Source organism: Idiotropiscis lumnitzeri, chromosome 16 (assembly GCF_059441095.1).
Source record: "Idiotropiscis lumnitzeri isolate Australia: NSW breed Sydney's pygmy pipehorse chromosome 16, RoL_Ilum_1.0, whole genome shotgun sequence".
NCBI lineage: Eukaryota > Metazoa > Chordata > Actinopteri > Syngnathiformes > Syngnathidae > Idiotropiscis > Idiotropiscis lumnitzeri.
This window is the reverse complement of record NC_142406.1, coordinates 8,456,581-8,482,591: the sequence shown is the minus strand read 5'-3', so window position 1 is coordinate 8,482,591 and position 26,011 is coordinate 8,456,581. Positions and strand designations below refer to the sequence as shown.

At 41.9% G+C, this 26,011-nt stretch overlaps 1 protein-coding gene across 4 annotated transcripts in view; it reads left to right on the top strand.

Moving 5' to 3' along the window:
* Positions 1-25,806, top strand: part of ash1l (ASH1 like histone lysine methyltransferase) — a 29,179-nt gene extending 3,373 nt beyond the window's left edge. For 2 of the 4 annotated variants that reach the window (XM_088318663.1, XM_088318664.1), the window contains exons 3-27: positions 3,076-3,858; positions 5,409-9,795; positions 12,912-13,560; positions 14,245-14,418; positions 14,501-14,595; positions 14,808-14,881; positions 14,969-15,014; positions 15,087-15,195; positions 15,271-15,477; positions 15,571-15,717; positions 17,271-17,379; positions 17,557-17,706; positions 18,197-18,264; positions 18,575-18,741; positions 18,859-19,011; positions 19,198-19,252; positions 19,335-19,467; positions 19,604-19,870; positions 20,764-20,856; positions 20,955-21,045; positions 21,187-21,325; positions 21,432-21,604; positions 21,684-21,850; positions 22,178-22,622; positions 23,604-25,806. In XM_088318663.1, coding sequence (XP_088174789.1) covers positions 3,265-3,858; positions 5,409-9,795; positions 12,912-13,560; positions 14,245-14,418; positions 14,501-14,595; positions 14,808-14,881; positions 14,969-15,014; positions 15,087-15,195; positions 15,271-15,477; positions 15,571-15,717; positions 17,271-17,379; positions 17,557-17,706; positions 18,197-18,264; positions 18,575-18,741; positions 18,859-19,011; positions 19,198-19,252; positions 19,335-19,467; positions 19,604-19,870; positions 20,764-20,856; positions 20,955-21,045; positions 21,187-21,325; positions 21,432-21,604; positions 21,684-21,850; positions 22,178-22,622; positions 23,604-23,695 — 8,784 coding nt within the window. In that variant the 5' untranslated portion in view covers positions 3,076-3,264 and the 3' untranslated portion in view covers positions 23,696-25,806. Of the gene's footprint in view, positions 1-3,075; positions 3,859-5,408; positions 9,796-12,911; positions 13,561-14,244; positions 14,419-14,500; positions 14,596-14,807; positions 14,882-14,968; positions 15,015-15,086; positions 15,196-15,270; positions 15,478-15,570; positions 15,718-17,270; positions 17,380-17,556; positions 17,707-18,196; positions 18,265-18,574; positions 18,742-18,858; positions 19,012-19,197; positions 19,253-19,334; positions 19,468-19,603; positions 19,871-20,763; positions 20,857-20,954; positions 21,046-21,186; positions 21,326-21,431; positions 21,605-21,683; positions 21,851-22,177 lie in introns of all 4 variants that reach the window. The other 2 variants (XM_088318666.1, XM_088318665.1) reach the window with 2 other exon arrangements.
* Positions 25,807-26,011: the final 205 nt, after the last annotated feature.

The window sequence follows — 26,011 nt, the reverse complement described above, 5'->3', positions numbered from 1 at the left end:
GGACACATTCCTAGGGATATACGGTAGAGCCAGTACTCAGAAATGAACCGATACAATGTGTTTTTAGCGCTGGTAATTCAGAGCAGTATGGCAGATAGCAAACGGGTCTCCAAAAAGAGGTTATGTATGCTTGTTTCAAGTTGTTATTTTTTATGTGGAAAGAACAAATCGGATGAGTGTGACTGCAGTGTACTCGAGGTATGACCGAAAATCGCAAAAAAAATGACATAACAGTTGCTCAGGGCTCAGGTAACGACCCATCACAGTGCAGCTTGTGAATGTTAACAATCACAAGTACCTCTCGTGGACATGAAAGGCTGCTCTGCTGCCAGTGGGCGTAAGGTCTTATTTAAAAAGGATCCAGCAGCGACTGTCACGCTCGCCTGGTTGTGATTTACTTTTCTTACACACTTCCCACAGCAATCACATCTCATTAGAAACCTGATCACTGCTGAGCCACGTAGACGCGCTTTTGAGCAAGCTTTGCAAAACTAATTTTCAGAGCTGAGCACTTGAGCCTTTTTTTACCGGCTGCGATCTTGGTGCCTTTCCGGCCTCTACCCTCCAACCTTGTTCATAAAACATTGTCGGCCCCTCACCCCATGCAATTGAATAGATTAGTTTTCAATTCGAGGTTCGAGGGACTAATTATGGCTCACCAGTTTTCGGAGTTTGGTCATATGACATTCGCGAGCTGAGCCATAATTGGTCATTACCTGAGCCCTGAGCAACTGTGATGTCATTTTCAATCAACAGAAAGTAGAAAAATCGCCACCCGTTAAGATGGATAAAAACTTTTGCGTTTTGCTGCCTAATTCATATTCTCCAATTATTATTTATTATATTTGACTTTTTAAATTTTTTTTATTTGTCCATAAACTTTTTAGTGCCACTGACGGTTTTGACTGTTAAATCGATCCCTTCTACGCTTTTACATAAATTCATGTGACTTCTCGCATCATGTGAGATCTCGTCACCACGAGAGAGTAGCATATCTAAACACTATGGCATAAACACAGAAATCAGCACCTACAAGTTTGAAGACAGATGACTGGAAGTTATTTGGTTTAAAAAAAAATAACACCAAAACAGCAATAAACTGAAACTTTATGAGTCACAGGAATGTGAATGTCATGAGTTGACAGGGTTTTTGTCACTTTATTTACATAGCCTACCTGTTGTTAGATTTGATTTAAATTATTGTATGATTATTCTAACTTTAAACTCTTAATGTAAATATTCACATTTTTATGCACCAAAATAGTGCAAGACGTTTCTACTATTTGCAATATTGTTTCTTCTGAGAATGTCTAACATATGAAAGTAAAATTGGTACTGCGTGAAATCTTTAATTGAATCAAAGTGAATCGTGAATCAAATTGAGCCCCTTTCAAATGAATTGATTTGGAAAATCTGAATCATAGAAACAAATAAAAACAAATCCTGAAATATATCAATCATCATTAGGAACGCGACGACGTGACTGGTCGTAAACTGTATTTCAACATAGGGCTGGGCGATATGACCTAAAATCAATATCGCGATAAATTGGGCAATTTTACCTCGATAACGATAAATGCACGATAAATTCCCCCTGAGGACCAAAATCAAAATAAATGCAGAAAATGCATATTAACTGCTTTTTTTTATTGACCAACTGGTACACATTACTTTCAATGAAAAATAGAAGTACAAAAATCATTTGAATAAACATTCAAAATAGCTTGCTTTGCATGACTTGAACAATGTCACAAAGAACAGGAAAAAAAGGGTACCTCTCACAAAATCTTTTCCTGCAAATAGATTGTGCCGAGATGGTGTAATGCCATTTGCAAATGCTTAGATTTGTGTAAAGGTATCTTGTAAACAATATAAATAATGCCATGTGCAAAGGCACTAGTCGCCTGTAAACAAAATGCTAAATAAAATGAAAAAAAAAAAAATCAATGGAATGCCAGTGCCAAACAAACGCGTGTGCTTCATCAGTAAAATGTGCCGTCTCGAGTACTCCGGTGCGCAGTCGCCACTTGTCGTCTATGTACTGCACATTTCAGGCTCAAACAGGGATGCATGTTGCGACTCGACCACAAGTCGGATGTGGATGCAAAATGCTCGACATGTCTCCGCTCCCGTCCCGATGTTGTCCATATCGGGAAGTGCTGTTTGCGGCAAATATTTTCGTACCTCTTGTCGGCTACGTTCCTGAGGCGTTTAAATCCTGTGCGCTCCACTGTAACTTCAGGAGCTCTATCTTTAGCTATGAGCTAGGCTATCCCGTCCACCACTGAGACGTTCTCTCGTATGGTTTCGCCTCCGTTAGTGGGCTGTTGTCACTTGTCCAACCTTGCTTCTCACTTTGAACTTTTAGCACAAGCTCCAAGTCAACAGCATGGTTGTGTTGTGGGTGGTGAAAAAGAAAAGGTTGGACGCGCTGTTTCAGGTGCTTACGACGCACTTTGTAGTTCATGTTCTTTTGCGCAAACATCGTCTTTATGGAACCCAAAACATTTCCAAACGACAGATGTCGAATTTCTTTTTGGGACAAGCGCGACAAGACCAATTTCAACTAACGTTACTTCGTCTTTAGCCGTGTCAGCCGCTTCTGAATTTGAATCGCCAGCTACGAACTCGTCTTGTGTTTACATTCTTCTACAGCGCCTGAGTCACGTGACTACATGCGCTGGAGCAGACTTAAAGAGGCATGAACATTGCCGCAGACAGAAAAGACTTTCCTTTTTCATTTTTTTTTTAGACACCGAATTTACCGACAAGGGCAAAATGTTGTCGGTCATTCTAATAAATTTCGGTAACGGTAAATTTTCGGTTAATCGCCCAGCCCTATTTCAACAATTCAAATTCCATGGTAAACTATACTCTATGTTCATTTAAAAAAACATGGTACAATCATCCAGAATTGATTGTGAAAAAGTGCAGTATGAATTATAACCTTTAACAAAAAAAAAGATAAAAATGTCCCTCTGTATGTTATGTTCGTCAACATTAATGATGATTTTGCCTTCTCTCTCCTTTTTCTGCACCCCTCCGCTCCACAATCCCCCACTACTACAACTACAGCTGAAGGACGGAGCAAGAGGGCCGAACTGACGGGGAAGGATAGAAACCCTCTGGAAAAAAGGAGAGCTTCTACCTCATTGTTATCCCCCTCCCCCTTTCCCTCCTCCTTCCCTATCCCGCTCCCTTTCCTATATTCTTCCTAGGATACACGTTTGTTACCTTTTGAACTTGCACTACCGTTAAGTTACGATGGATACGAAGATTCACGGGAGAACTGCAACGCCACCTCCTCTTCTCTCAAATGTTCCTACCGGGGAGCGGGAGAAAGAAGGAGGGGTTGGAAAGAAAGAAGATGAGGAGGAGAAGAAGAGGGACAAAGAGAAAGAAGCTTCCAGTATATCTGATGGAACTGGAGCAGGTGGTCAAGGTAGCGGTGGCGACCAGTCACAATTCTCCATCAAGGAGAGCAGCCTATCCGAGGGCAATGTCAAACTGAAGATTGGTCTTCAAGCGAAACGCATGAAAAAACCTCCTAAGATCTTGGAGAATTATGTATGCAGACCAGCCTTTAGGGCTACAATGAGGAATACAGGACGGGGAGGAGGTGGTGCTCGAGGAAATCGTGCAGGGAATACCAATGATGGGCCAGGTAGCCAGAGCCAGAGTCCTTCTCGTGTCAGGGAAAAAGAGAAGGAGCTGAGTACAAGTGTCAACAGACCAGTTGCATTATCCTCAACAAATGCATCTTCTAAAGTCCCTACACCACCTCCGTCTGGACCTCCACCTACCAGCACTGCTGCCATGGCACCTTCTCAAGTGAATGGGAGTGCACCGGGAAAACGAGTAAGTAGAAACAAGAAGTTTTGTGGATACCAATTATAAGAGAAACATTTTATACTGTATTGAATGCCAGCTGGACTGTTTCCATATTCCTATTGACATATTTTTTCTCAAAGTAATAAGAGACTATCTGTTAAGGTAAGGGACGAATTAAAATTGTTTTTTTTTTCATCGCGTTTTTTTTTTTTGGTCTGACTTTCAACAAATCACTGACCTCATACATTGCTTAGGAGTGTTGGTAATTACCATAAACTACCATTAACAGTTTGTGGAAATGTGCCAGTTCCACTCCCTTATTACCAGGTAGTCCCTTATTACCCTAGTACTTGAATGATGAATTTGATTAATCTCAAAGAGTGGTCAACAAGATTGTTCAGTTTCTCACTATTTGTTTACAAATTATGGAATTACTTGATATGGTGGCAAACCTATATTGTATTCTTTGTGAACCCATGTTTACATCACACTATGCATACATCTACATTTATAGAGCTCCTAAATATTTTGTTATCCTCTTTTTCCACACTTCTCTAAAGTCCCAATATTAATTTGATCATTGGCAGAAGTCGGTTTGCCTGCACTATGCCACTTGTTTAGTGGTGGGGGTTCAACGACGAAGAGTGGGTAGTTGCTTCTTCACGTTTGGGTAGATACAGTAGCTCTTCACGGAATTATTGTAGTTAAGTCTGGTTATGACAAAATTGTATTTAAACAGGTTCTGATAATTTGCTGTCATTTATCATTTGAAAACAAGTAGGCTGGCCATTATTTTCTAACGCATTCGGAATTACGTTTATGCTCTAAATAATTATATGTGCGCATTTTTACTTGACTAAATTAAGTTTGGTTCAACAGATATTTGAAATATTTTAGATGACAGAATTTTTGAAAGGCACATTGAATTAATAATTGATATTTTATGTTTTGTTTTGTTTTTTTCATTCTAATGTGAAATGGGATTTTGGTGTTCAGATATGCCCGTTTGATACGGAACGTCTGGATGGAGCACACTTTCTAACGTTCCAAGGATATTACAACACATTTTCCTTTAGTCCATAGTCCATAGCCTTTAAAATAGTCACTTCTTTAGATGATGTAGCATGAATTTATTTTCCTAATGTCCTCCACCCAGATGTTTTGTTGAACATATGATAGATTATAGAGTTTAAATTCATTTGAGGCAATAGTTTGGGTTTCTTAAGTGCATGAAATGTAAGGACTGGCCATGCCGGTCTTTTGCCATCTATGTTGTCGGTTGGTGCCTCCCCTTGTTTCCCCATCCCCCACCTCAATTTGACCTCTCTCCACTCTCCCTTCTTGTCCCCAATCTGACCCTAATAAGTGTTAGTGCCTTTATGCACGCTCTCCTGGCCTTTGTCCCCTTACTCTGCCAGTTGAAGTTGTGTTTTATAAATTCAAATGTGGACTTTCAAAACCATGATAATAATTTTTTTCTCTATCACTCAAAAACAATAGTAAATTTCTATCGCTTCCTTTAGTAAAAAATTTTTTCAAAGACAATTTAATAATGATTATATTTTATTTTTTTGAAGGGTCCACCAAAGATGGATTGTCTGTCTGACACAAAGTCAGACTCGAAAGCAGCTACTGCCACATCTGAACGGCCCCTAAATCTTCATCGCCCTCTTCCAGATAACAAACTTCATCCTTCTGGGAAGAAAACACCAACTCTGCAACACAACCCTCGGTCATCAGCACCCAGTTCACCATTACCTGCATCTAAAGAACCGAGCTGTGAAGGCGTCAAACCACCACCATACACATACAGCAATGAAAGTCAAAGAGATCAAGACAAGGCTGTTCAAAACTGGGGAGCGCCTACAGTCACGGAAAAATTAGCTCAACTCATAGCCACTTGCCCGCCGTCAAAAACCGCAAAGCCTGTCAAACCTGCTAAGACTGACCCTGCTCCTTCCCACTCAAGCTCAGGTTTTATGACGCCCACAGCCAAGCAGCGAGACAGGGCTATGGCCAATAGGAATACCTATTCAAGAATGGTTCACCTTTCTCCCCCGCTACCTGTGTCACGGCCACCTGGTCGGCCCTACGGTTCTAGGAACAAAGACATTGCTTTGGAAAACTCTCCCACCTTGACACCAACAAGGAAGGAAGACACGGATGGGACTGGGAAACCTAGTAGCAGCAGTATTAACATGAACAGCAGTAACAGCAGTAGTCGCAGCACCAGTCCAGCACTCATATACGGCAATAACAGACTGCCTTCTCTGTCAAAGGACAGTAACATTGACAACATTAATAGTAGCATTCCTAAACTTCAGTCTCGCCCTATTCACTTCTCACCCCACACCGCAGGTTTGTCCACTTCTCCTGTTTCACCTTCTCCTAGCACCACAACTGAGCAGAGGACTTTGAGTCACATAGGCTCTCCTGCTGGCTCACAAGCAGACCATGCTGGAGAGACCCCTATTTCTGCAGAGGAAAACATTGCAAGTATGAGACAACAAGGCAGCCCCAGAGATTTGAACAATTGCTGTCCTCCAACAGAAACAGCAAAACCTGAAGGGAAAGACAAAGGTGCTAGCAATCAGTCATTGCGAGTTGAGAGTGAAAAGAGCTCAAGTCCAACCAAGCATAGTCCCAATAGGGATAGTAGTCGTGTTGGTCGGACCAGCAGCCCTTTAGAACCTGTAAGGCCTAGGGCATCTTCTTCACCAGAGCCAGAAGGTGAAGACAGCCCTCAGACTCCTCTTCGAGATGACTCTCCTGATTCATCCATAGATTCTGCAACAGAGCAGGACAGTAAACCCCTTAAAAAACGAAGAGGAAGGAAGCCACGCTGGGGCCGTGCTATGAACAAGGTACATAATCAAAGAGCAGACATCGACAGTCCCTTTGACCAGAGCAAAACCAGCATGCCTTTATCTTCCAACCTGGCAATGTCATCTCCAATAAAGAGACCTGTGGGGAGACCACCAAATCCAAATAAATTGAAACCAAATACTCTGCCACAAAGTTCAATGTTACGTCTCTTCGCTTCGTCACCCCAGCCAAAAAAAAGGAGTAGGCCAAAGTCAAAGATGCCGAGGCTTGATGCTCCATCCCGTGGACGCCCCCATAATAAATTAGCCACATCGAAGGTTTATTCAACTTTTTTAAAATCCAAAGAAGAGCAAGACCCTCCTGTGCTTCATCCAGAAGTTGACTTAAACCCGCCAAAACCTACCCCTCGAAAACGTGGACGCCCCAAGCGCCTGCCACCTTCCTTACCCGAAGAGAGTCAGCCACCCACATTGGCTCCTGAGGCAGGGGATGTAGGGGACAAACGATATCACAGCAAAGGAAATGGGCAGCTTATTATGAAAACAATCATAGGCAAGATCAACAAGATGAAAAGTGTGAAACGTAAGCGTATTCTCAGTCAAATCCTGTTAGGACCCAGGAAAGAAGACCCCCCCAAAGTGACTCCAAGTGGTGCGGTTGGCTCTGCGCAAACTGCGACTCATTCTTTGTCCTCCCTGGCTGCTTCTCTTGGGGGAAAACTTGGACCACAAATTAATGTTAGCAAAAAAGGCACAATATATATGGGTAAGAGGAGAGGGCGTAAACCAAAAACAGTTAGTGTCACAGGTTCAACAGCACCACCAGAACCCTTCTTGTCCCCTAGAACCACTTCTCCTCTGCATCACCATCAATCTCAGCAACAGCACCAGCATTCCTCCTCAGAAATCTTCCCTTCACCTTCTCTCTCACAGTCCAGTGGAGGCCATAGTCCCATCAGTGATGCCAGCTTCGTTGAGCCAGGCTCAGTGCACTTTGCGGGTCACTCTCACTATTCAAACAATAGTCATAGCACATTTGCATTCCCTCCCCCAACCTTTTCTGCTCCAAATCTTCGCAGTCCGGTCCTTGGCTCCTCGTTACATATGGCCACATCAACCTCTCAGAAAAAGTCTTCGTTCCGTGGGTACCACCATCACCACAATAGGCAGCACTACCACTATCACAAGCTTTCCCCTCCTCGGCCACTCCATCCCACCTCTCCAGCCCCTCTTAGTGAGCTGAAAGAAGCCACTCCATCCCCAGTAAGTGAGTCCCACAGTGAGGAAACAGTACCTAGTGACAGTGGTATAGGAACAGACAACAACAGCACCTCTGATCGTGGTGAGAAAGCTGGAGGAGCAGGAGCCTTGGGTGGAATTGGGATATCATCCGGTCTAAGTAGTGGTCTATTAATGCCTGGTGTTATTGGATCATCGATGGGACCTGGTTTGGGACTTAACGCTAGAGGTAGGCGACGCCACACCACTGTTCTTGTGGACCATCCCTCCCCTTCTCCCTCACCACATATGGCAAGGTTATCACCTGATCCACGGAGACCTCACCCAGCAGCTCCTTCTACCTCTATTTTAGGTCACAAGGAAAAACATAAACATAAATGTAAACGCCGTAGCCATGGGTGCCCAGGCTATGAGAAGCTTAAGCGACAGAAAAGAAAACGCAAGAAGAAATACCTGCAACTCCGCTCTCGGCGGATTGACCCCAATTTTCTTGCTGAACTGGATGACATTATCATAAGGATGAGTGAAATTCGCATAGCTCATCGTACCACAGGGCACCGTCTCGGTGGTGGTGTGGGCATTGCAGCAGGATCACATAGAATGCCAGGAGTGGGCAACCGTGCCAGTGGCATAGGTGGTGCAAGTGGCCCTCCACCTCATCATTACATTCACCGAGATCTCTTGCCCACGATCTTCAGGGTTAATTTTGGCAGTTTCTATTCCCATCCTGCATACTCTTGTGACCCATTGCACTATGTTCGTAAACCAGACATGAAAAAGAAACGGGGGCGGCCACCAAAACTCAGAGAGTCAATGTCAGAAGTTCCTTTTGTACCAGGGCTTGGATTCCCACTTTCCAGTGGGGGCTTCTACCATCCTTCTTACAGTGTCCCCTATTCCTCTGGACCCCTCGGTTTGGGCTACTATAGGGGCTATCCTCCAGCAAGTGCTCTATATCCCCACCCCCACCACCAGTCACCCCACACAGCCTCATCTCACCACTCCCATCATTCACCAACTTTCCCCCCTCCTCCCCCTACATCTTACATGCATCATCACCACCCCTCTCATCTCCTGTTAAACCCTTCAAAATTCCACAAGAAAAAACACAAACTGCTTAGGCAGGAGTACCTAGGGGGACGGTCTCCTGTTCTTTACCCACCCATGTCCTCTGAGCTGTCTTTCAACTGGCACCACAAACACAAACATAGACACAAACACAGAGAGCGATGTGCTGACGAGGGCAGAGAGGAAGAAGAACAAACAGTGGGTGGATCTGTAAACCGTGGTGGGGTAGGGTTGTCTGACAGTGGAGCATCAGGGAAAGGAGAAAGAGTTGGTAGCTTGGGAATGGCAGAGTCTTTGCAACGATGCCGCTTTGGCCGGAACACCTCCAACAACAGTGCTAGCAAGCAACCAGGTGTCACTTTAGCCAATTCACCTTCTTCATCATCATCATCTTCTGCAGATAGGTATAAGCGCAAAGAAAGCTCAATATCCTGTCTAGGACCCTCCAGGCTAGCTTTGGGGAGCAGCTCCAAAAGCCAGCACCCAACAGAGTCCTGGTTCAGGATGGGCTCCTCTGAGACTGATTACTCCAAACTTTCACGTCGTCATGTGTTGCCCGGGCAGGGGCGCTTCTCAGATGGAAGGCCGGAAGAACTACCTGGTTGCTCTGACAGTGAGGATGAGGGACCTCTCACACCCACAGAAGCTGTGGAGCCAAGAGGCCATGATTCTCCAAATCTTACAAATCTCTTTGCCTCTGCTCTCACTCGCACTAACTTGAGGGGGTGCAGAAACAGAAAGAATGAGATGGCGTCGGAGAATTCCAGCTTTCCCCGTATGGACAGGACAACAAGGAAAGACCGCTCAGTATCAGCAGAGAGAAGAGAATTAGGTAAGTCAAAAGATTTTCTCATGTAATGTGTGAACATAAAAACCACAACCTGAAAAGCACATTTTCGGAAAAGAGCTTTTCATTTATCAACTTATATCCATTAAAGCTAATCAAAAGCCACTTTCACACCACATTCTTGTTAAATTGGGCATCTGAGGTGTACGGTCGAGCTGCAATTTGTTTAATTTAGCCTTTCAGACAGCTCGTCCAAGTTAAACAATTGCTGTGTCCGAAGAACACTTTGTGTGTACTGAAGACAATACTTCTTTGCGACTAAACCGATTTTGAATCGGCACTACCGTGCACTGATTCACTTGAAAATGGTGCCATGTTTCGGTTCTGAAGCGCGTCCTTCGAAATCAGACTGCACGGGAGTAGAAGACACTAGGATTTCACGCATGCTAAAAAAATAAATTTCCGGTTTTGGGAGTGACAGAGACTTGCCCACCACAGATCAAACAAATGTAGTTTATGAAGTTTACTGTAGCAATGGTGAGACCACACACTTCCTAGCAGGCTTTGGTTGAGCATCAGAGCCAGAGATGCCTGTCTATACTTTGTTTGTGATGCTACATTGGATTCTTGCACACTCCAGGGTCAACATGAACTTCCAGAGCAATAAAAATGGTTTTAAAATCTTAGATTGCAATCTAAAAGTGGATATACTGTACATTACTACTTTTGATGTAATCGCACCAGAGAAATCTGTGACCCAAATTCAATTTGACATTGTTAAATGTTAATTAGCCCAAAATAGCTCTCATGCCAGCATTAGAATATTGCGGCTGTTGAGCTTTATAGGTTATCACACTGGTGTTATAACTTGCATTACAATCAGTTTATATAACACAAATATAAGGATTATGTTTCAGACCTTGTAAAGCTAGTGATATTCTTGCTGTATTTTCACTGTCCACTTGATTCTTGATAATATTGCCCCACTGATAACATCTGAATTTGTTTTGCCTCCGGCCATAACAACTGCAATGAAGTCATTGAACACAATTGAACAACAGAAAAACAACGAAATCTGCATTTTCAGAGTTTACTGTAAATGGGCTCAGTAGAAATGAAAGTTTTTAAGTAGCTATAAAAATGTACAGATTGACCTTTTTGGAGCACGAAATTGCACACATACTTTTGTGCGCCAAATTTGCTTTTAGGTGCTTGTAATTGTGGCACAAATCTAACATAATAATGTAGCCCCTTCCAACACCGAATGCCGAGGTTGGGGTTTGCTTCCTGATTTTTTTTTTTAAGCGATATTATATTGAGCGCAATTTTTATTATCTCAATATATATTGACATTGAATTTTTGCCCAGCCCTTAACAGTCTCTGTTGCAGAAACACACAAGTACAGTCAGTGCCAACAGCCTCTCAAAATATCCACTCTTATTATTTTCATCCATTTCCGCTCCTTGATGACCATATACTACTTCCTTGACAATCGCGCCATGTTTTTGTAGTTTAATAAAAAGAATATAGTACAAAATAGTAGGTATATGTGTAGTCTCTCCTTCTGTTGCAGCACCTTGGTAGATGTGCATTGCTTTGCTTGCTTGGTGTGCGGCGGAGCATCACCAACTGTAATTTTTTTCACAATGGCCCACTTCAACCATGTCGCCTGATGTGCGGCAGTCTAAGCGGCATTTTTGGCCTCATAAAAAGTTGTTCCTGGAGAGAAGTCTCTTTGAACGTGTGTAACATAATCTTTGCACCCACTCCCTGACATTTGGTAGCGCTTAGTAGTGGTTATGGGCTTGGCAAAAAGGATATAATGACTGCATTGAAAATGTGGATGACCACTGTTGATGGAGCATTTCTGCCAAGATCCATCTTTCTGTCGGGCGGAGTATTTTCTTTTCAAGCTATTTATATCTTACATTGATTTTGAATGACCATAATATGAGACCAAGTTCAATTGTTTTGCGTAGCTGACGCCAGAGTTTCGCTACTATTATTGTCGTGACGAAGACGGACGGCCTCAGTAATGGGTTGGCCTCATCATGAAGGCGGTGGTTTGTATTTTCATTTGAGTGTTGGATGTTTGCCTTGTGTTTGTGGGGGTGCGCGTGTGTTTGTGCGTATGCGTTTGGAATTGAGATGTGGGACTAAGGACCCTGTTGAGGCAGAATGGCGCTGTTCTAACTTCAAACCAAGACAGGGTAATCCTGGATTAGAACTCAGGATTTGGGGTCATTTGGTGGTCAGGGAATGGACAAGGTGGGTAGATGAGGCTTCAAAGAGTGGGAACGAAAAAAGGCTCATGGGAAATAATTGAATGAAGGGTGTGAACTCCATTTAGGGAAAATAAAAAGGGAAAGGTTCGAAGAAATTGAAGAAACTGCCAGATTTTCTCACCGTTATTACAATGTCTACATCCTTGCCAGTTTTACAAGACATGTTTTATTTGGTTATTTTCTTTTTAGGTTACTGTTCAAATGATATATTTTTCGGACTAAAAGTCACTCCGAAAGATAAATAGCATCAGTCAAAAAATACAGAAAATGCGACCAAGCACATAAGAGAGTCATGACTCGCCCCCTTTTCCCTTATCATGGGCGCATTCTTAAATACACACAGAGCACGTACTGCTTCACTCGGATTGTTTGAAAATTAGTTCAAATGTGCCGTTTGGTGATTCAAACACTCTAAGGGTGGTGTGAATTTCTGAACACACCCCATGCTGACGGCAGCGAACAAGTCTCATTTGCAATCAAAACTTCCGCTTCTAACAACGACAACGTTGTTCTTTTTAGTTTAAAATGTCTTGCCTGAACTAGAATCCCACGTTACATTGTGGCCAAAGGTAGAATCCGGTTATTACGCCTTTTGATGCTAAAAATCGTAAATTCTTGTCGTGGTCGCATGTTAGCGACTGCAACTAACTTAAGTAATTAGTCGTTGCGACTAATTTGTCTTCTATTTTCACTCCTTCTGCTTCCTCCTCCTACTTTCTTTTTAAGTGCTTCCTTTTTTTGTTATTTAATTGTAAATTAAGTCCTTCTTTTTTCCGTGGAATGACACCTAATTTTACCCTTTTTTCTTGTAAACTAAGAATCATCTGATGATGTGTATATTCATCCCATTTATTTTCTTTATTTTTCTCGACCAGGGCCTGCAAGTATCCCGACAAGAGGCGGCGTACTCTCGAAATCAGAAGGCCCTGAAGCATCCCTGCATCACCGACAACAACTCCATCACCAGTCCCCTATGTTTTACTCCCATGGATCAGCATCCTCTTCCTGCTTGTCGCCCCCACAGGACTGTTGCCTCAATGCCCCCCTGCCCCATCAGTCCCATCGATCGCAGCAATCCAAGCACAGCCTCCACCATGTCAACAAAATCCTGCGTGCTAAGAAGCTGCAGCGGCAAGCCCGCACAGGAAACAACATGGTGAAAAAGAGGGGCCCCGGGCGTCCCCGGAAGCACCCGTTACCTTCACCGCCACCGCCACCACCTCCTGCTGTTGAATTAAACCAAACCCGACATCGAGCGGGGGAGCGGCCAGCAGGAGGCAGAATGTGGGATGGGGATACTGTGCAAGATACCATTGAGGCAGTTGTCAAAGACCAGCGTAGCAGAGGACAGAAAAGGAAACACTGGGAGAGAGATGAAGCTCATGAAGAAGAGGAAGGGGAGGTAGAAGACACTGTGGAGCAATTGCCAGAAAGGGAAGAAAATGCGGGCAACCTGATGGCAAGATCCCGACCAGGATCTGGACGGTGCTGGCTTGCCCAGGAAGAGATTAGTCACTTTCCTGCGTAAGTATAATTCCCCAAAATCGTCAATATATTGTAGAAATGAAAAGTCTACACACCCTTGGTCAAATACAAAGCTTTTATGTAGAAATATTTGAGATTTTTTTTCCTCCATTAATGTGACCTATAGCTTGTACAACTCATTTTGGAGAAACAAAAGGAAGGATAGCTGCAGACCATCCAAGATATAAAAAAAAGTCTTCCAGAGGCCATCAGCAATGAAGATAACGGTTGTATAGGACAGGCCAACTTTAATTAAAACACAAGTCAACGCTTGCATAAAACCTTTCAGCATCCGCTAGGAAGCGAAACATTGTCAAGAAAGCCTACTAGAACATTTTTAACTTCATTTGGGGCTAATCAGAGGCACTTTAATTGGTGGCCGTAGTGTGCTGAATCCAAGTCAACATTTTCAATCTGATTGGCTAATTCGGAGCACAGCAACCACCAAGTTTTTTCAGTTGAGTAGCACAAGTGATCAGTCACATTCATGGAGGAAAAACATTTCAAATGATTAATCTTCATCTCATTTTTTTTCATCACAAAAACCCAGAATTTCACTCGGAGCCATTAGTTTTTATATCCACTTAAAACTGTAACTCCAAGTGTTAAAGAATGTAGTGCTCTTGTATGTCGAATCTTGTATTTTTTTTTCTCACCATCAACCAAATAACGGTTCTGTTTTAGCTCAGTGGAGAGTAAGCCAGATGGCCACCTCTCCCCACAAAGCCAAGATACTGTGCCCAGGGAACAACCGTCAGCCATCCCCTTAACAAGCCCACGAGAAAAGAGACCAGCCAGACCTCCAAAGAAAAAGTTCCAAAAGGCTGGACTTTACTCTGATGTGTTCAAGACTGAGGAGTAAGATACTTTTTTTTTTTTTGCATCCAAAAGACCTTTGCGTTGAAGTTTATATACATAGTTTTTATTCTATTGCTCGTAGCCCTCGCAGCCAGCTTCTGCAGCTAAAGAAAGAGAAGCTCGAGTACATACCTGGGGAACACGATTATGGGTTGTTTCCAGCACCCATACATGTTGGTAAGTCACTAAGCTATTTCTGTTTTCCTGTCATGCAGTTGGCTTGATAAATGTATCCAATTTTAGCTCGATTGATCAGTCAATACTTTATGTCTGGGCTTGGTGCGGAATCTGTTTTCTTTGTAGGGTCTTACGATCCTTCCAATACCAAATCAGCACCATAACTTTTCATTATTTCTCAAGGCTTTATTTTATTTTGTGTGATATTTCAGGAAAGTACCTGAGGCAGAAGCGGGTAGATTTCCAATTGCCTTATGACATCCTATGGCTGTGGAAACACGATCAGGTGAGGAATTGATAATGATAAGCATCATATATTTAATTGAATTCAGTTTTCTTTGAAGTGTTTCATGATCATTTTTTTTTGTTTCAGCTCTACAAAAGACCTGATGTCCCTCTTTACAAAAAGATCAGATCAAGTAGGTGTCTAATATTGCGCTCTAACCAGAATATAATATTAACCTGTACTAATGTATTGATTTGCGTCACAGATGTGTATGTTGATGTAAAGCCTTTCTCCGGGTATGAAACAACCACATGCAACTGTAAAACTCCTGAGAATCGCACTGAAAAAGGTTGCCTGGATGACTGCCTCAACAGGTAAAGAGAAATCTTCACAATTTAGCCACTCATGGATTAAATGGTGATAATCATCAAATTGGCTTGTGTGTCCAGGATGAGCTTTGCTGAATGCTCTCCCAGCACTTGCCCATGTCATGAGCACTGCGACAACCAGCATATCCAGAGGCACGATTGGGTTCAGTGTCTGGAGAGATTCCGTGCGGAAGGCAAGGGCTGGGGCATCCGCACTAAGGAGAGCCTCCGCTCTGGGCAGTTCATTATTGAGTACCTGGGCGAAGTGGTCAGCGAACATGAGTTCAGGTGAACTGCTCTTGGCCATGTTGTGGTAACCAAGTGGACTGTAAATGAACTCCCCGCATGTTGATCTCTTTTTCTTTCGTCGTCATGTTCCAGGAGTCGTATGATGCAGCAGTACTTTGCTCACAGCGGCCACTACTGTCTGAACCTGGATAGTGGCATGGTGATTGACAGCTATAGAATGGGCAATGAAGCACGCTTCATAAACCACAGCTGTGAGCCCAACTGTGAGATGCAAAAGTGGTAAGTGTCATTGAGGGATAAAGCAGATTACATATAAAACGGCTAATATTGGGTCTCAAATAGTAAGTATCGTATTATAATTGTATTATAACTATTTTTAGTAGGGGCGGGAATATTTTGGCAACTCCGTGATGCGATTCAGGATATGCTGAAGGGATAATACTCGCTATTTACTGAAGGTGAAGCCGTTTCTCCCACTGCGTCTTCACTCATTGCATGTATCATCGCTAAACGAGGTTAAAGAGTAACTTAACACTGAGTGAGGGAGAGTGAGAGAGAAGCCTTGCTAACCATGAAAGCAGTCTTAAATATGAAGTAGTGAATCAATACAAAATGAGAACTGCAGTGATACGGTTTAACAGTAGTCAAGTTAGTTCCTGTTTAAACAAAAGATAAGCAATTTTGAAGTTTTGCATTTTCCTGCACTTAATGTTTACCGAATTGGCGAAGGAATTGATTAATCCTGAAAAAATGCATACCGTTTCCTTTTTCCTTTCCTAACTGCTTTTGCAGGACTACATGTTGTAGATGCATATATTAAGTTGTCCTTTTAACGCAAAATTATCATCTGCAGAGACATGTAGTCGCTTGACTGTTTGTTGTGCATGCGCGGGAGAACTCATGCACGTATTTATTTACTTGTCACTCGCCATCCCGCCAATATCCTATCATAGACTTTTGTTATTGTGAAAGGTATAGAATGGTATAGCCCAGTTTCTTTATTTATTATTATTATTCTCATTATTATTATTATTATTACCACAGCTGATGATAAAAAATATGTTTTGTAACATTATTACTACAAGTACATAGAGACATATGCACTCAAACCATCAGTTGTGTCATTTATTATATTGGTTTGCTGTTCTATTTGATTTGTGGTTTGCAGTTATTTTCTGTATGATTTAGATGGAATGTATAAGTTTCCTGAGGGACTATTTTTACTAACTGGTTTAATATGCAACAGTCAGCTTGTCTAAGGGTCTGTTTGACATTTAAAGCTGAACCCACCCGGCATGTTTTGCTGTAAAAAAATTACAACCTCAGAGAGTTGACTGTGTGAAGTCAAGTACTCTATTTTCCCCACTCGGACCATCCTATAATCTGGTGGTCGCATGTGGGTGTGCGCATGTATTTGTAATAAAGAGTATCTGGACTAAAATAAAAACCTCAACGTCAATGGAGGATTTTTAAGATCTCAAGAGCCATCAATCTTGTCATGGCTTACTTGCAGCTGGGCCTCTGTTACAACTGCGGTATTCAGACAATTTTCATTCAATGCAGATGTGTTGGAAACGCAAAAAGAACCCTTACATGGACAAAATGCCACTTTCCACCCACCCGTGTAAACAAATCTCTTAATTGAATATTTTTCCAGATGGAAAGAACTATGAACTCAGCACATGGTCACAGACCGCTTACCTTAACTTCAAAGTAGAATACAGCATTTACCGTAGCTAATTTCTAAAATGTCCTTGTGCTTTATGGCATGCTATGTAATTATGTGACTATTTATGAGGAAGGTGCACTCACTCAGTTCTTGTGACTTGCAGGTCAGTCAATGGGGTGTACAGAATTGGTCTCTTTGCGCTCAAGGACATCAGCAGCGGTATCGAGCTCACCTATGATTACAACTTCCATTCCTTCAACACGGAGGAACAGGTGACTCACAACTCATCTTAAGAGAATCGAATTAACAGATTCATGTTTAAATGTTTCCAGTAATGTTTCATGTGATTGCTTTTCAGTGTTCTTCTTTTTTCCCATGGCATGTTTGCTTTCTCAACATGCCTCAAATCTGCGCTTTTTATTTGATATTGCTATTGTTTTTCTTCACAGCAAGTGTGCAAGTGTGGCTCAGAGAGTTGCAGAGGTATCATCGGCGGAAAAAGCCAGCGTATCAACGGACTGCCCGGCAAAGCGGCTGGTCCTCGCCGACTGGGTCGACTCAAGGAGAAACGGAAATCCAAGCACCAACTTAAAAAACGAGTGAGCGATACCCTGCGGTCAACCTTTGATATTGGAAGACACATTTAGTAGAATTGATAGGTGGCTGATTTATTAAAAAAATAAAAAGAATACATTTGATGTCTTCTACAAATGAAACTACTGTTTTAAACTGACCTGATGATGAAACTAATCATCATACCAAACAAATGTATTTTACACCAAAACTGCATTTTTCTATTCGCTATAAGAAATTGTATAAAACTATACTGTGTATTTTTTCAGTGAAAAATAATAACGGTAAACAAACGAAAATAGTCTTCCAATTGTGCCGACCAAATCCACAGCTGAACAAACTGAAAGAAAAATTTGCGCCACCGCTTTGGTCAAAGATCGAATTGAACCCAGTGCATTAAAAACTACAATTTATCAGAAAAGTATTACCTATAATTTATTTATTTAAACACGATAAATTAGATGATTAACATTTATAATCTGAGGAAATGAATGCCACATTTTTCTTTGTTTTCAGGAGGAAGAATCAAGTGACAGCAACAAGTTTTACCCTCATCTTATGAAACCCATGTCAAACAGAGAAAGGTACATCACTCTTGAAATCAAAGTCTCGTAAAACAATACCCGATCAGGCAAGAGCAACTGACAGGCTGCACGAGGGGAGCTCGGTTTAGGTGTGCATCGGTTCTTGTGGATCTTCCTGGCTACGGTGCTTGTCAGAATCAGCTGCTACAGCAGCACCTAATGTTTCCCATCCCTGTCCTTGATCATAACTCTAACAACACTAAGAATGTTATACCTAAGAAGTTTAAGAATACCCATGCTGTAAGTGTGAATTGCAAAATCAAGAAAAGTCCGACTACGTTTCTCCCTTCTGCCATTCCTCAATCATTAGGAACTTTGTGCTCAAGCATCGAGTGTTCCTCCTGAGGAACTGGGAAAAAATGAGGGAGAAACAGGAGTTGCTCAAACGAGAGGGTGAAAGAGAAAGAGACCCCAGCAGCCTGTCCATCTATACCCGCTGGGGAGGAGTCATCCGTGATGACGGCAACATTAAGTCAGGTGAGCTTGATCGAGTTAAAAAATATTCACAATTTTTTTTGTTGTTTTTCAATTGCATATCACTTGTAGAGTCATAGTCAGCTGAATGCCAAGCTGACACACGTCCTTTTCTTCCAGATGTTTTCCTCACCCAGTTTTCAGCCCTGCAGACGTCACGCTCAGTGCGTACGCGGAGGCTTGCTGCTGCTGAAGAAAACACAGAAGTCACACGCACTGCTCGCCTTGCACATATTTTCAAGGAGATTTGTGACATGATTACCAGCTACAAGGGTCAGTCACTATTTTGTCGCTCATTTGTATATCTGTTCTTGTCATCCGAGAAACTTTACCCGCATGAATATTTTGACAGCCTTCCAGTGATACTAATCTAATTATTAAATCAAATTCATCCTAGTCAAGCTCACAAAACTATTTGAACATCTATAACAATGTCCTCGTCCTCTACTTCTACTTCAGATTCATCCAGCCAGACACTTGCTGCTCCGCTATTGAACCTCCCATCGCGGAAAAGGTATGAATATGTCGCATTCAAACTTGTAAATCTTAAAAATACATCTGCTTATTTTTTTTTTGGTCCTATATTACATTATTAGGAACAGCCATTACTATGAAAAGGTGTCCGACCCTCTGGATTTGAGTACCATTGAGAAACAAATCCTCACGGGCCATTACAAGACCGTCGAAGCATTCGATACTGACATGCTCAAAGTGTTCCGCAATGCTGAGGTAGGCAGAAGTCCCATTATGCGCTCTGATGAATGTACCCTTTCCTGTGGCCTTGTGCTATAAAGTTGGAGATGAACATTAAAAGGAGAAATGCTGTTATTAACACTCGGTACGATTTGTTTGTTTTCCCAATTAGAAATATTACGGTCGGAAGTCATCAATCGGCAGGGATGTGTGCCGGCTGCGCAAAGCCTACTACAGTGCCCGTAACGAGGCTGCCGTGCAAATCGATGAGATTATGGGCGAGACTGCCAGCGAGGCTGACAGCTCGGACTCACTTGAGCGTGACCGAGGCCACCAACATGGAGCGGCCGGATCCCATGACAAGGATGACGACGTTATCCGGTGCATCTGTGGGATGTACAAGGATGAAGGCTTGATGATCCAGTGTGAAAAGTGCATGGTGAGGAGCAGGGAGTGCAAGGGGAAAATCAGTCATTGCTGAAGTTGTTATGTTATTTACCGTATTTTCCGGACTATAAGGTGCTACTTTTTTCCAAGATTTTGAACCATGAGGCTAATACAACGGTGCGGCTTTTCTCTGGATTTTTCTTTCACCGGTAGGGGGCGCTCTATGGTTCAGAAAATACGCTAAATAAATCTTGATATTTTTTTTCTCTCTTGGGTCTGATGTGTTTTAATTAGCAAGTTTGTTGCCGTGTTAAAAGGCACCATTTTAACAATCTGTTTATGTACCTTTATGTGCATTCATAGTACAAAATAGTTCTGTACCTGCAGTAAACAACAATTTTTTTTCAAGACAGAAAACTTCGGCTTATAGCCTGGTGCGGCTTGTGTATGGCTGTTTTTTGTTATTATTATTTTTAATTTTATTATTATTTTTTCATTATTATTATTATAATTTTTTCATTTATTTATTTTTCAAAAAGAGTTGCTGTGGCTCATATACAGGTGCACCTTGTAGTCTGGAAAATACAGTAATCTTATTGGATAGTCTACCAAAGAAAACAGGTTAAATCAGTATTTGTATTTGCTAAGAAGCTAAACTAAATGTATACTCTGTTGACAAGCCAAAGAAAAATAAGAAACAAAAATATTCCTTTTTAGTATAATATTCCACTTTAGCACATTCCTTCACATGAATTACTACATGAGGACTTTGAAACCTCGTTTCTCATCCTTTCTTTGTTCTGCGACTTTGTTCTGTCTTTGTTTTTTTTTTTTTAATCCATTCCAACCGTAGGCAAGGAACAGACACTGGGCGCTCCGGCCGATGACCGGTGTTCCAGTTTGTTTTTCCTCTGTATGATAGGAGCCTACTTGTTTTTCTTGAAGGTATGGCAACACTTTGACTGCATGCGGTTGGAGACAGTGGAGAAAGTGGAACACTATCTGTGTGAGGAGTGTGACCCTCGGCCAGTAGACACGGTATGTCGGCATGTGAGATGCTTCCAGAACCTCATGCTGAGTGTATGCCTGGTTTTATTTACTTAAGTTAATTTTGTCTTTGTTGTTTTGTGTTTAAGGAAGTCCCCATGATACCTCAACCCAGCTACGCCCAAGCTGGCTCTATCTACTACATCTGCCTCCTACGAGATGAGCTACTTCTACACCAAGGTATTGACAACAGCAAACTTATGAGCGTGTACTATTTTAGTTTCTGCACTATATTTTGAATTGTTTATAAATCGAATCCATTTTGTGCAACTATTCAGTGTACTGCAAGGTTGTTGACAATTAGGCGTCCCGTGTGTGCAGGGGACTGTGTGTACCTGATGAGAGACAGCCGACGCACGCCCGAGGGCCAGCCCATCAGACAGTCTTACCGCCTCCTGTCTCACATCAACCGAGACAAACTTGACATCTTCCGGATTGAGAAACTCTGGAAGAATGAAAAGTAATTCATTTACCTCAACTATTTAGGCTAATTATCATCATTATGAAAGATCTTACCCACTCATGTGACATTTGTGTAAACTTGTGACCTCGACCCAACTTTGAAGGGGTGAGCGGTTCGCCTTTGGCCACCACTACTTCCGTCCTCACGAGACACACCACTCGCCATCACGCCGGTTCTACCAGAACGAGTTATTTCGCATGCCACTCTATGAGATCGTCCCGCTTGAAGCAGTGGTCGGAACCTGCTGCGTTCTTGATCTCTACACGTACTGCAAAGGTGAAAAAACGCTTGGTTGTTTTTCATTTTCAAGTCGTTACCAATGTCTTGATTGATATACTCGATTGTCTCCCTGAAGGACGGCCAAAGGGGATAAAAGAGCCAGATGTGTACATCTGTGACTACCGCTTGGACAAGTCAGCTCACCTTTTCTACAAGATCCATCGGAACCGCTACCCAGTGTGTACCAAGCCATATGCCTTCAACCATTTCCCCAAACGGCTGACACCCAAGAGAGACTTCTCGGTAAGACGGATGAGTGCTATGTCAAAATCTGATACTGATAAAAAAATTGGTTTGGTCGACTAGTGGGGTTAGCATTGTTGTCTCATAGTTCTGTTGGGTAACCGTTATGAGTTCAAGTGCTTTTGAAAATAAATTGATGAAATGGGCTTGAATGTTGTATCTGTCGCTATTTTATCTTGTTTTTTCCAGTTTTTTGCACTACCTGCAGTGCTATTGAGGAGAAATCCGTTAGCAATATTTCCCAGGAAGTGCAGTTTAAAAAAAAAAAACAGTTGATGGATGAATCTTACGTACGTGAATGTTAATTGCCTAACTTATATGCCGTAGCCTCACTACGTACCTGACAACTACAAGAGGAATGGAGGCCGCTCCGCATGGAAGAGTGAGCGTTCCAAAGGATCTGAAGGCTGCGAGGACGACGGCTCTTCGTGCGAGCGGGGTGACGACTTCCCACCAGAGGCTGAAGAAAGGAGATTGGATGAGGACGTGGACACAGCTACGGGCACTCCTGAACTTGTACCGGGCAAGCCTCCACAAGTAGAAGGGGACAATGATGAAGAGGAAGAGGGGGGTGAAGGGGAAGGACCCGAGGCTGAGGAGCAAAAGGAGCAGGAGGAGACCTCCACAGAGAGGATAGGGGAGATGCCTGAGCAGCCATCCTCGTCGGCCTGCTCGCCGCTTCACCACCCTGCACTGGGCAGGAGGGAGGCTCAAAGGGAGCGGCTCAACAAGATTCTCTTGGATCTGCTTCACAGAACACCCAGCAAGAATGGTGAGGGATCAGGCACACAGGAGGGTGGTAGGTCAACAGAGGACCGAGGGCTTTAGTTGATTTATTCATAGAAGTTGATACATTTAATGCTTCCCATTAGGTGGCGTGAGAATTAATAATAATTTAAAAAAATATTAAGTCAGAAGAGATGGGATGGTTTTTGCTCTGTCCATAATTTTCCACCCGAAACGAACCTTTTTGTTTTTTTTCTTTCATTCTGCTTCCATCACACCCCCCAAAAAACAAGTTCCACATTTAACTTATGTGCCTTTAATTCATGTTTTGTTTTGTTTTTTTAACCGAGCGGATTAATCATATTTATTTTCTGTCACAATTTTAGTCAAATAGTTACATATACCACATCATCCATTTGGAGTAGAAATTTCTGAAAAATGGGTACAAAAGCCTAATCATTTTCATTTCCTGCAAAAAAAAAAAAATCATTTATAGTAGCACACCACCATAAAGCTTTCATCACCGTTTTGAAATTGCAAAATACATCATCGTATCATTAACTTTTTTTTTTAAATAGATACCATAATGAAACTGCATCAAGTCAATGAATCCCACCACACCAAAACAAACACCTTATTCAATGTGTTTGCAGGAATCACTGAAGAAGAATTTGCTGACAGAGCATGGCCAAAATCGGATTGAGGAGCTTACATCTTTCATGTGCATTTAATTCTAAGGATACAGTATAGCAGGGAACCGCCATCTTGCAAAGACTAACCACCCAACCCCAAAATGATACCCAAACACCTGAACCCATCTGTCTTCAACGTGGTGATTTCAGAATATTTTTTGGAACATTTCCCTTGGCAAACGTGTCACAATGCCGTCAAGCAGTGAGCACTTTGTGGACTAATACACCGTTTTTAGGAGGGCCCTTTCGAAGGATATTGCTTTGATTTTAACCTCAGTGTTCAGCAACTTCTGTCAAAGCTCCTAAGCGTTGCCCTTTTTGTGTTCTTCCAACAGCCGTAGATGTCACTTATCTCCTGGAGGAGGGTGCAGGGCGGCGCCTACGGCGACGGACACTCGGATTTGGGGATTTTGTTAGCAGAAAGTAATATTTCAACATGCCAGATTAGCCGACTGCCCTTTCACTTTCTAAAGCGTGGGAGATGATAAGAAAGGAAATAAGTCTAGTTAGCTAGAAAACCCTTCCAGACCGGAATGCGTCTTTTGGACCATCTCGGTTACCTCCTCCAGGATTTTATCATCTCAACTCTAGAGATGATGGAGGGGGTTTGGAAGCTCCGACTTTATGTCAATAACATCTTCAAGTAATGTTTGTAACATGAACATAGGACAAAAAGCCCACACATCCTCTGAAATGACACATTTGGTACTGAGTAGCAAACTGACGGACGCCTCGGCTCAGTCAGTTCAGAAGAGAATGCTGGAGAATTGCTCCCACCAGTGGGACCATGCTGCAATGTCAGTGCATCAAATGAGGGAGGCTATGCGCTGGAATTTTTGGAGTGGAAGTAAATTAGGAGAGGTGCAAGATGCTGCTGGTGAGAAAAAAAAGGGTGGGTTGGCTGCACTTTCGGTACTGTGGATATAGTGAAGCTGTGTAATGTATTTGTATTGAAAACACACTAAAACAGTACTTGATGCAGTGTGGGGGGGGAAACAAGTCTATTATCTTTTACCTGTTATACTGTAGTCAGCCTACTTATGGAGACACAGACTAGGCCTGTTTCTTTTTTTTTTTAAAAAGGGAGGAAGGCAAGACTGTGATTTGACTTTCACTTTTTTTCCCACTCCTTGTTAGACGTCGGCTTTTCAAATGATGGATTCACCAGCTTAACTAAATCAGGTGGGAGGGACACAGGCTTGAACTGTAACGCCTTACTCAGCTGTGCTCTCTGACTGCCTGTTTTTGAGCGTGTGCTTACACACACTTTCTGTGCATCTGTAGTCTACACGATTTCCCGAAGGTTTCCATTTTTTTTTTAAAGAAAAAAAAAATTAAGAAAAAAAACAAGGGCTTAATGGCAATTAACAGTGTTAAGAAAACTATGGAAAACATTGCTTAACATGAAATGTATCGTGATGGTCATATTTTCTTATATTCTGTGAGACAAGTGTATACTGTATATTGGGAGGGGAATGAACTTTTGTCTCTTTGTTCCTTGTTGCCATGGAGAATGTTTGAAAATGAATTAGTGATATCTAATGAGATTCCACCCCCCACTTAAATGCCTCTGCGTAAAAGGGACAAACTATGGTGTCCCAATGTTGTTAACTGACAAAAAATCCATTAAAGTTACACTTGAGGATGGAGAATTGTAACGGTTTAGCTGTACAGTGCCAAGTTATGTATATAGACACGCTTTACATTGAGGGATTTCAACGAAAGCAATATCTTGGAAAAATGATTTTGTTTATTATTGTAATGTACAGGACTCAGCCCTAAATGTATTGCGATTATTATGATAATGCTAATATTTTAATTGCTTTGTATTGCTATTATGAAGACACTTAAACTTGGAGGAAAATACATTTTTGTCTTTAATCTCACCATAACTTCCCTGACAACATAGAAGCATAAGTTAAGTTTTGTTGCCTAGAACTGAAATTCATGTAAATTGTGCATGAGCGAGAAGAATGTCAAAACGAACACAAGAAGGCATTGGGCCATGGCAGTGATGCAGCAACACCTTTGCCACTGAATATTGTTAATAATATTGCTTTTATTAAGTAGGAGTGTACTCCTTGGTTTTCTTTAGTTTTTTTTTTTTTGCTGCAAAGTGTTGAACACTAAAAAAGCTAGCCAACATAAAAACGTTATACTATTTTTGAGCAGTGATAAATACAATAATGAACCTGTCAGCCCATTATCACGTTCCTGTTATTATTTTTTTCAAATAGGAAATGGTTCCGTTTTGTGATAGCGGTCATAGTATGATGCTTGTACTTGTATTTGTGTGTTTTCTGTGATTTCTTTAGTTATTTTTTAGACAATCACAAAATAAGATGCAAGCATTGTAAATGGCAAATTGGCTGACATTTTGTGACGTGTACAGTTTGTCAAAAACCTCTCCCCACTCGTTAAGTTTGTAATTATGATTCTTAAGTCATGAAAATATGCTGTTGGTTTTTACTTTTTGTTTTATATTTGTTTATGTTTGTTTGTTCGTTTTTTTAATAAAAAGCACTACATTATTGTGAATACACTGTACGCTGTTTTCTTTTAAGATTGTCTTGCTGAAGACAATAATATGGTAGAAGCTACATTTTGATTGTTCTTAAAGTTGTTTTTTTTCTAGGTTCTTCATATGTAAAACGTCGAGGATATCAAATGAATTTGTGATATATATCATCATATCATCATTGATAATTTAATTAACGATACACTTATATTTAAGTCCACATTT